This window comes from Lasiodiplodia theobromae (assembly GCF_012971845.1).
Source record: "Lasiodiplodia theobromae strain AM2As chromosome Unknown scaffold_17, whole genome shotgun sequence".
Classification (NCBI taxonomy): Eukaryota; Fungi; Ascomycota; class Dothideomycetes; order Botryosphaeriales; family Botryosphaeriaceae; genus Lasiodiplodia; species Lasiodiplodia theobromae.
In genome coordinates this window covers 274202-285656 of record NW_023336377.1, presented here as the reverse complement: position 1 = coordinate 285656, position 11455 = coordinate 274202, and the positions used below count along the sequence as shown (strand labels likewise).

The 11455-nt window shown below is 48.8% G+C and overlaps 1 protein-coding gene across 1 annotated transcript; it reads right to left on the bottom strand.

Moving 5' to 3' along the window:
• Nucleotides 1–9145: 9145 nt before the first annotated feature.
• Nucleotides 9146–9847, bottom strand: LTHEOB_6019 (Ribosomal protein l28 l40 mitochondrial protein; the record flags this gene model as incomplete). Its single annotated transcript, XM_035515229.1, has 4 exons — nucleotides 9146–9202; nucleotides 9259–9336; nucleotides 9395–9585; nucleotides 9700–9847. 4 exons carry the CDS (start codon nucleotides 9845–9847, stop codon nucleotides 9146–9148), a joined length of 474 nt encoding a protein of 157 aa, XP_035373150.1.
• Nucleotides 9848–11455: the final 1608 nt, after the last annotated feature.

Sequence of the window (11455 nt, the reverse complement as noted above, 5' to 3'; positions counted from 1 at the left end):
GACAGCAGCGACGACACGGCGTTGGCTGCAGTCGCCATGGTGCTACCTCTCGGCTGGCTGCCTATGATACGACGTCGGGAAGGCTGGCATTGTCGCATGCGGGTCATGCTGCAAGTCGCGCCGAGGTTGAGAGCGATGATGGTCAAGCTTATGTCTGCGGTGGGCAGGTGGACAGTGTGTAAAGCTTCGCGCTTGTGGGTGTTTGCGGGGAAAGCTACTTGGCACCTTGGCTGGGTGCAACACCACCTGTTACCCCTGCCAGCCAAAGCCGCATGGGAAAAGCGTTGGGGGCGTATCTCATTTCATTTCTTCTGTCTCAAATTCAGCCCTTGTTCCATTCCCGAGGGAAATTTTTAGAAATCAACGTTTTTTTTTCGAACCGGCTTCGCCAGCTGAGAAATTGTTTTGAGCTGTGCCACAAAGCTAAATCAGGCCTTAGAACCCTGTCTGCCTGAATGTACTACCACCGACCGTAAGCCCCCGCACATTTAGGGACACATCCCCATTCTTGGCTGTGTTGTCTCGCATTAATTTGGCAGCCGAACAACCTCCTTTCGCATCCGGTCGACAGATGGGGGGCCTGAATAGAAGTTTAAACAGACACTGCCTTTTCTTAAGACTATGCAGATAATTTTAGCGTGTCATTGCGCACCAGCTTTTAGAATAGCTTCTGTTCATGATGGAATCTACTGATTCAATGATTTGCACAATTTCGGGGGGGTTCAGCGGATCTTCCTGATTTGCATGCGTTTGCATTCTGTTGCAGCTGTCAAAATCGTTGATATGCGCCTATGTGTTTCACAAATACACGGATTTCCTCCCAGCTTCCTGCCTGTAGCACACGCAACGCCATCAGTCGCACAGTGTTCGAGAATGCCTCCAACCAATGGACAGGTGCAATGGCTGGTATGGCGGTCAGCATCATTTCATTCCCTCGTCCCTCTCCAAATCAATAATAGCCATATGCGGCTTTTGTATGATGCGTTGAAATTTATACTATGGAACCATACTATGGAGAACAAATACCGACCAGACCATCTTCAATAACCATATCTGAAATGGATGTTCTCAATGTCCGTCATTTCCCTGCTAACTGCAATCGAGTTGAAAGCACCTGAATCTTCTTCCGAAATTCCCAACTCTCTGACTAGCTTCTGTCGCTTTCGATTCTGGGCAATGACCCAATAAGTATAAAGAGCAAGGCCTGAGGTCTTTACTATGACGCATGACATGTGAAAAGAAACCCGGTGACTGAAACTGCCGAACTGATGTGGGAGCCGGTATGTGCACATGCGAAACAGAGTTCCGAGGTTGAGGCCCACGACAAGTGTACCAATAATGAATGGCGCTCTTACTGTTCCTCTCACATTGGCTGTAGCTAGCATCGCAAGGCATGTGATATTATTAGCCACCTTGTATGCGGTATATGGATTCATAACTTACAGACTATTGAAACGTCTCCGCAAGTATCGCTTAAGAAGTATTTTACTTGAAAACAGTTCCAAAGGTCGGCCTCGTAGAAATCGTTCCCGAAATTGCTCTGAAAGATGATTTGGCCTCGAATGAAGGAGTAAGTTGATTCTATGCAAGTAAATAATCCAGTAACAGTGACTGTAGTTGTGCAAGTTGCTATAACGTGGGGTTTTAGCAAAATACTTCCTGCGTACGTTGGGCCGCTTCCAGAATACGCAGCCAATGATGATATACCAAAAAAGGGACAGACACTTTGCATATATTGTGTATGGCCAGGAGCCCACCGGGTGCGGATAAATATTCCTATCCGCTCCCATGACAATGGATAATGCGAGGAAATAATAGGCTTGTGCGTCCTTAAGGGACCGGCAGACCTACATTGAATTAGAGAACCCAATTCAAGGATATTTCATGAAACAAACCTGAGGGATAACAGTATCATAGATGTTCCGAGCCAATATTAGAAGTTTCAATGTTCGTTGTGCCCGAAATCTGGTTTGGCATGAACCTCCAGAGGTACAGTCGAGGGTTTTCGTATCCAGTAAGAAAGTCGCTCCCAAAGAGACTATAGCAAAAGCTAAGCCTTGTAGCCTCATTATGAGGTTAATTCTGTGAGAGTCTGTTATGTAGCCGTAGTTGCGGAGGGTTCCGTTGCCGTCATAGGAAGGTTTGAGAAGAGAATGGGTTTCTGCCATTATTTTCCCGAAAATTCCGGAAGAGGTGGCAGACATAAGACCTAATGGCGGAGCCTCTGGCGGATAACATTTTATCGCCACAAGAAAAATTCCTGGGAGAATAATTGCGCTTAAAAAAGCGCAGAGAAGCATGATAATTGTGCAAACATAACGTCCTGGAGGCGACCGACCTTCTAGAGAATCAGACGAGAGATTGTGAACGTCTTTGGAGATGGGGAAAAACATTGCCCACAAAGATGCGAGAAATCTTACAAGATGTCAAACATGGAATCGTTTTATTGATGAATAAGTTTGCTCACCTGTAATAAACAGGGTTACTTTAAGAGATGTGATGACACCCCAATGACGTACCATCAACATTGAACGGAAGGTACCGAAGATCTGAGCAATGTAATAAAATGACGCAGTGTCTTTAACTAGTTAGGGAGGTGATCGAAAATAGTGGTATGCGTGGCTTACTTGGCAGATTCAATAAAACAAATGTTTCCTCCAATTGACTGTATATTAGGAAGCAGGTCTTTAGGTATTTAGTATGTAATCTGAATAGAAAAGCGGTGTGGAATCTTGCCCAGCTAAAGAGTTGCAACTTTGTATCAAACGACCAGCGCAAAGTCCGACCGGGTAGCGGTTACTTGATCTTGCACCGCATCTGCTTCATAAGGAAGCATTGAAGATTGACTGTTGATGGCAGTCGGTGGATAAGGGAAATACGTCTGTCTGGTCAGCAAGGAGTCTGAATTCACCGCTGAGGCGCTATCCTGAGATTGAAGATAAAGTGATGCTGAGAAGAATTAGAGACGAGAATGACCGATGCAAAGAGAATTGAAAAGTTGGATATGTCTCACTAAATCATTTCAGGCGCAGGCAGCAAGGGTCTGTGTAACTTTTCATGGCGATGCTTGCTCCTTTGTGATTCTAAGAATAAGCTGAAACTCTACATTAGCGCTTACGAGACCATCCGTGCCACAGTTGCACTGCGCAGCAACAGAAAACATACTGGCAGGTGGATTCTATGGTCATAAACAACATTACTGCTGACTTCATGATCTGCTGCTCCAGTGTTTGTGATTTTGCCCATCCGGGAAGTAAATTGAATCTCCAAATCTTGTATTGAAGAGGGAAGAATTTTGAAGGTAACTTTATTCCGTTTCACAAGGTTATATTGGGTTACGCAGATGAATAGACGCCATCGCAGCACAACCGCATCCCTCTCCTATATAAGTTACTGTTGCCTGGGTATTTGAGGATGGATGAAGAGTCTTGATTGAAGTTTTGAAGTTTGATCCTTCTGGAGATTCTACATCATGGGCCGTTTCTCATCCATCCCAACAATCATTCCGACCGATGATCGTCTCTTAGAGTCGATCAGCCTCCACACTGTGGATCAACTCTCGTATGACCCAGAGGCTCTTGAAGGGGTCTAGACTAACGATCGCATAGAGCCCAAGATCAGGAACCGGACATTGATCCACCCTTCAATCCCACGGCCTGCACAGACTCATCCAACTCAGATGATCCTCGGCTCAGGAACATGTCCCGACACTTTTGGACTACGCTGCTAAAGCCATGCCGGCATAGGCAGAAGAATTCCTGGAAAACTACCATGTTTTTGAACGTATTGATCACGCTTGCGATCTTGCTCTTCAACGCATCTTTCTTCTTAATCGATGCAGAACACCATGACTTCAGCGAAGGGCTTCTATATAGTGGCTCATGTCAGAAGACTGAGACATTCGCAATGCTCAGTCACATAGTCATCAACATTTTCGGGACTCTTCTCCTTGGTGCCAGCAACTATACAATGCAGATCCTGGCTTCACCGTCAAGGGACGACATCAATCGTGCCCATCGCCTTGGTATACCGCTTTCGATTGGAGTCCAATCTCTCAGAAATTTGAAGTTTGTTGGATATACGCGTATGACTCTCTGGATTGCCCTGGCCATTGCTTCTATCCCGCTACATCTACTGTACGTGGTCCTACAGATGTCAAGTACAACACCTGCTAACGCCTTCAGATATAACTCGACCGTATTTAAAACTACTCGACAGTCTGCATATGTAGTGGGCGTAGTTACACCGAATTTTCAGGAAGGAGCACCTTTCGATCTTCAGTTCACGAATGAATTTACAGCGAATGCCCCTATTCCTACTCCAGAGATATGGACTAGTGAATTCCGTGGAGACAACTTTTCACAAAAGCCACACGCCTTTTACGACTTGCTTGGGGAGAGGGGCTATGAGCTTCCGCGAATTCGGGCCAAAGACGAGGACGTACTTTTGAGGCTCCAAAGAAAGGCCCAGAGTCTAGAACTGATGAATATCAGCAGTAAAGAGTGCCTTGAAATGTACTCGAACTCACCTCCGGTCAACTATAGGCATGTCCTTACTGTAAGCAAAAGCACCACCTCAAACAACTCAATACTTTGGTTCGACAATCTATCTTCATCGAATAAAAGCTCGAAGAACTGGATGTATGCTTACCAAAACGTCAATGCCTATATCACACCCCCTAATGTGTGGATTCTGGGACTTTACGCCAAGCATAACGACTCAGGATGGTGGCTAAATGGTTACCCGATCTCCGGATGCCTGGTGGAACATGCAGAAGATCCATGCTTACTGCGGTACAACAGCAGCCTCCTCATCATCGTCCTTATAGCAAATATTGTCAAGCTGGTAGCTATGTCAGCAACAATATTTCAATACCGACAACCAGCTCTGGTCACAGTTGGTGATGCTCTCGCATCCTTCCTGGAAACCCCCGATTGTGCCACGTACCAGATGTGCCTCACTGGCAAGGACGAATTCGACGCTTATATTTGGACTACTGGACCAAAGACGTACTATTTAACGAACGGCGAAGGATTTCGGCACTCAGCTGGCGCTTCCCAGCTACAGTGGATGGTTGCGGCGGCATTGTAAGTTATGTGTTCACGATAGTGAGTTTCATAGATACTAACAGTTCTAGAATGATTTGTTCCTTCATTGCAGGCGCAGTATGCCTCATATTGGGCTATGCAAAGCCAGATACTGCAGACCTTGGACAAGGCCTCCCGGAGACGATACTGATCTGTCTTGCGAACGTACCGCAGTTGGTTCTATCCTTCAATTACATCCAGTGCAACCACCTCATGACTTCCATGGCCGGATCTCGTGAATGGTCGTTGTTTGCGCATCAAAGAAAAGGGCTTCGAACGTCACAACCCAAAGGTTCACAGCGCTCGACTTATTGGCTGCAGTTGCCAATGAAGTTGAGTCTCCCAATGATGGGCGTTTCATCGTTGTTGCATTATGTTACGTCGCAGTGTATTTACTTTGGATCGACGAAGTTTTATGACTATCCAGGAAAAGATGACAACCTGGTCATATTGGAAGATAAGTCCGTACTGGGGTATTCGCAGATTGCAATCCATGTGCTCTTGATCCTTTTAGTGTTGGCGTTTGGGGCAATGGCGATGTGGGGTCAACGGAATAACCAGTTTGGGATGCCGCCGTGCGGTTTCAATAGCGCCGCCATTTCTGCTGCTTGCCATCCACCCGTTGAGGAGGAAGATCCGCACCTCAAGCCGGTCCAATGGGGTGCAGTACCCAGTGATGGCGATCAGGACGGGATTGGTCACTGTTCGTTTAGCAGCGGGGAGGTTACTATGCCGCTTGAAGGGAAAATGTACATGTAGGATGCCAATTCATCTCACCGTAGCTTATCCTCATACACACGGCTTCGCCGCGTATGTTACTTAAGCATTACGACTTCACAATACATGTATTCGGGTGAGTGAATTAGCCGAGAAGTGAACGGATCCTACAGGATGAAAACGTCGTGCATACAAAAGTGGGACAGTTCTCGGCGTCAGCGCGAATACCCCGCCTTCGTCCATCCTCAACATCTGAACTGTACCGGAAGGCCACTTTAATGTCGCGACACTTATTCAAACTCGTGTACTTGCTTCAGCGATGGCCATCCAAGTTGAAGATTGCGCGGAAAACGATATATGCAAATACTCCTGATCAAGCGCTGCCAGAACGAGCTGGAGACTTTGAATCTACACAGGGAGCCGCACCCGAAGTATATTTTTGTCAAGAGTGCAACGACATCCGCCTGGACGGCAAATGGGCGAAGGAACTATCCCACACGGTCGAGATAAGGCGCCACTATTCGAAGACAGACACACTTCCGGATCTTCCAGGTCTTCAGGAGTCAGCCGACCGTGGCTGCCCCGTCTGTACCCTGTTGTTGCAGGCACTTACTGAGCCTGAATGGCTGGAGGTTGCTCCGATACGTGATTGGCAGGACTGTCGATCCCCGCTACCCTCGACCACACCAACACATCCACGTATACCCCGGCTCTCCGATCTTTCCCCGCCACCATCTGAAGGAAGAATGGTCATTGGGGATGTCCTCTATAAAACCCGTTCTGAAGTGGAAAGTTATAAAGTATACCTTCCAGCGATGGCTTTCAGGATTATGATTTTCTGGAATGAGATACGGCTGCATTATCGTCTAAATTTCGAGATGACCTGTTTGGATGGTAGGTTGCAACTATCTTAGATGTAGGCATAGGACTGACGATACCATAGACTGCCTTCTTGTTGACGGATCAGATGATAATATCTTGGAAATCCACTTCCTCAAACCGCCCTTCGAAAATCCTCTTTCTCCAAGAGCCATCTCGACTATGAAGAGATGGATCGCGGGATGTGAAGATTCCTGCCACCCCTTTGAGCGTGATGGGCCCCTTCCGTCTAGGCTTATCGACCTCAGCGAAGATCAGCCAAGACTCGTGATTACTTCCCAATGCATCACGGATTGTAGATATGCAACGCTCAGTTATTGCTGGGGCCCAGATGGCACAAGCATACTGAAAACAGAAAAGGCTTCTTTCACACAACACCAATCAGGGATCAATTCGAAGTCCATTCCTAAAACTATCTTCGATGCGATTCTTGTTGCAAGAGCTCTCGGATTAAGGTATCTCTGGGTAGACTCCCTTTGCATTATTCAAGATGATGAAGAGGACTGGGAACTCGAAGCATCAAGGATGGGTGAGATTTACCGACATTCTTACATTGCCATCGTCCCTGTGGATAGTCGTTCGTCAGACCATGGGTTCTTAAATCGTCCAACGGTACCAACAGCCAGTATTCCCTTCCGTTCTTGTCATGGCCCACTGAAAGGCAAAACATACCTGCTTCAAAGCCGAGATGGAGATCTCACTGGGGTGTTCCCGGAGAGGATCATTGAGAATTCCATATGGGAGTCACGGGGATGGACCTTCCAGGAGGAACAGCTTTCCCGTCGAATGCTCATGTTTAGCGAAGACAGAGTAACATTCCGATGTCCCGAGAGAATGAATGCCGAGACGGAAGTCATGCCCGAAGCTCATCAGGTTCCTGGAATGTTCCATTACCCGGATGACTGGGCAAGCCTGGTTGTGAATAGGTACAACAATCGCCAGTTTACGTACTTGAACGACAAACTCCCAGCCCTGTCTGGATTCGCCAAGCGTTTCCAGCAATCCTCGGGATTAGCGGATGATCGTTATCTTGCAGGTCATTGGCTATCTAAGTTACACTACAGCCTTTTGTGGACACCAAATTGGGAGCGGATTGATCGAATTTCTCCATCTGAAGCAGTGGAGCGAGTCTCGGCACGTCCCGAACCATATATTGCACCTACTTGGAGTTGGGCCAGCTTTCTCAAGCCAACCGATATGGCCGCAGAGCGCGGAGGGTCGTCGTCAATCACGATCTTGGAAGCTGAAACTCCATACCATGGCAAGGATCCATTTGGGCGCATAACGGATGGCTGGTTAGTGCTCCGAGGTGAACACCGGTCACTTGGCGAGTTCTTCGAGGACCCCAGAGCCAGTGTGATAAGGGCTCCCCCACATGGGAAATCCCGCTATCAGTGGGACCTGCAGTGGAATTACGAAGCGGTTTGCATGTGTTGGCCCGACTGGGGAATCCGATCGGCGAACGTACTCGAGATGGACGGGACGCTCGAATCTTACCGGGATTTCGGCTATCTACGTCGTCTCACACTTTTGCGTCTGAGTCAAGAAACCTTTGCCGGGCTTATGTTGCTCCCTCTTCGAGAGAAAGGTGTTTGGGTCAGGATGGGAACCTTTCAAGAACATTTCCGCGGTCGATGGGTATCCAAAGCGGATGCGGGTGACCCTCGGCGTTGGGAGGCGGCCCAGAAGAATTGGGCTGAATGGTGCGATGGTTGGCAAACGGGAAATTTCAAGATCATTTAGTATTCTCTTCGCTTTGTAATGATATTGATTAATGGTGTTGGCGACGATGGAATGTAACGAAGGTGTGCGGTCAATTCAGATTAGCGCAGACCGAAGCGATCCTTTTAAATAGATATAGAGGTAAGACAGGTCCCGGATTTGGTCCGAGATATTTTGCTGCTCCATATCTTCCCGGCGGACCTTTTCAGCTGGCTGAAGGGCGCTCTGGCTGGCCATCTCCTCAGCATCCTTGGTCTGGGCCTGTAGGCATCTGCGAAGGACCGATAGCCACGGGGCCGACCGCCTGCTGTCTAGGAAAGCGGATATCTCGCGGGATCAACATTGACGTATATTGCATGCTCGTCATCTTGTAGCCATTGGTGATGAACAGAATGCCATCGTAGAATCAGCGGAAAGTCAAAAGCAGGGCGCAAAAAAGGTCGACTCAGCGGTCGCGAGGGATTGTGCTCATGGTTCTTTCATTGCCGCTCACGCCATTCGTAGAGATCTGCTATAAGCAGTACAGTAGTATCGAGACTAACTCAGAAGTAAGATTGTGTCCGCAAAGTCAAGACCTGTGTCTCTCCCCCCTCTAAAGTCTATATCCGGGCGGTAGTATGTATGAAAGGAAAACGTGTAACGATGGGGCAACCCCTGTTGTAAAAATGCTGGTCTCGAGGATTTGTGTATATTGGTGTGTTATGGTATCACAAGTATGTGCGTGAAATGCAGTGACGAGCTCAGTACTCAGAGCGGTGGTGAACGCAGGTGTTGTGGCCGCCGTCGACAGTCGTGACCTATTCCCCCGTTAGCTTTCAAGCCATGCACGGATGCACAAGCAACTCCCACGTACCACGTTGCAGATCTCGACCTTGTCTCCAGTGTAGTCCGCTTCGAGCAGCAGGAAGTCGTAACCGGCAGTGCCTCCAGCCTGGCGCATCGTCAGTTCCCAAATTCACGTGCCAATATTCGGCAGAGGACCAGCGTACAGAGAAAGTAGGCTTGGTGAGCGGCCACTCGTACATGAGGCCGGTGCAGCCGTGCAGGAGAGTTTCATCCGTGGTGTTGTGCTCCTTGGGGTACTCGCCCGGCTTGTTGCTTGGCGCATTGCCGTCGGCTTTCGGCAGGAACTTGCTGGCAGTCTTGGCTTGCTCCTTGATCTCCTTGACCTTCCAGCGATCTACAGGGAGAAGGTCAGCGATCGCTCAGGGGAAGTATTGAATACTTGGCTTTGTCTTAGGAGCTCCAACAAACACCTATGGGTGAATGGGAGTGGTGGGTTATCGTTACTTACTGTCGTTGCAGACGTAGGCGTCGTTGCTCATCCCCAGGGGATAGGAGGCAACTACAGTGCCAGCTCCGTTGCTACCATCTCCGATTGAAGCAATCGTCGTGCCAAAAATGCTGAAAGCAGCGGCAACGATGGAGATGGTAGACTTCATCTTAATCGAGTTGGTGGGTTGTTTGGAAATAGATGTGGAGGTAGTGCAGAGATGTTTGTATTTTAGCTTGTCGAGTTTTTCCAGTGAGAGAACAAGAGGATATATATACAGAAGTGGATGATGAAGTTTGAGGCATCCAGCATAGGTATTTGTATAGTGGCAGTGGTGACACGAGCCTCTGCTCCCTGGCGAGGCAGATTTCTAGAACCTCTGCATCGGCATCACTGCGTCTCATCCCCATGTTCACTACACCAGGTTTAACGCTGGGCGGATGCGATCGCCGACATCGCTTATGCGTCAATAAGGGCGCAGCAGGATGCAGGAGACGTCATTCGATGGCGGTGTAGATTTGACCGTTTTCCTCACCTTAATGAGCACGGCTGATTCACGCTGCATTCAACTGTGCGAACTTCTCGGGAGGGATCCGAGCTCGGGTCGGCAGTTGGTCATTCCGGACCTTCTTAACTTCCCGAAGGAGATCCTGGAACGGGTCTTTTGTCTCCGGTAAACGTGCCCGAAACATGAGTCTCATCTCTTTGCTTGCAACCTACCCGGAGAAGATCTTCATGTCGCGTCTGCCCTCTAAGCTGATAAGCACAACATAATCCATCCCACATCTCTTAGCCAGGTCGAACAAGCCGATAATTGCAGAAGAGCGAGGCTGACGTGGACAGACAAGAAAAGCTTTGACTTGACAAGAAACGGGGCTGCGCAAATGGAAGAGTGCGAGTGGCTGCGGACGTGCCAAGGCCGCAGTGGTGTTTTGGCATCTTGGCGGGGAACCCAGCAAAGCCAAGTAGAACAAAGTGTCGTTGAGACTAAAAGGCGTGGCGTGACCCCTACTTTTAAAGCAACGGAGGCGCAGAAGAGCTGGCTGCGCTTAGCAGTCCGAGTTGTGCAGATCCGATTGTGCTGCGAACTGTAAATGGCTCAAAACAACCACTTTCAAAATACGACAGTTTCTTGAAGAAAATGTGCAGTGATCCATAAGCACTATCTGCCTTGTCGGTTTGCTGGCCATCGTTCGAGAGGTCGAGGTTGAATCGCGCTGACAAGGTATATGACGATCTTCTGAAACATTGTGGTTGAGGAGCTGCGCCCAGCCCTGCAGCGCCAGTCAGCAGCCTGTTTCGTACTCGCTGCCTCCTCGGCGCGAGTGCGTCGCGATACCCGATCCGTGCGCCGACCCGCAGCGAATAGGCTGCGGGTGAAGCTGACTAGCACGCTCCTTGGCTGTTCGACGTTCTTGCCCTCTATTATTAAGGTTGATTAGGCCTGTCAATTCCCAGAGCACGCGACCTCTTGCCTCTTTAAATCCGAGTTCCTGCGCCGAGCCCCGAGTCGGCGCTTGAGGTTGCCGCGCCTCATCGGGGCTGGAGCAGGATCTTCCGGAATGATGAATGACTTGCGTCAGATAGGTTTTCGGCAGATAGTGACAGAGAGTTGTTTCCAAAGCCAAATCGCTCTGTACTCACTGTTGTTTCGTTCAAGATTAATTTGCCGCGTTTTGATGGGTCTTCGTGTCTTCGACCAGCCACGGCGCACTCCACATGCATCGATGAGGCTTTTTGAATCATTAGTTTCACCACAATCAGGTTGGCGACGCTC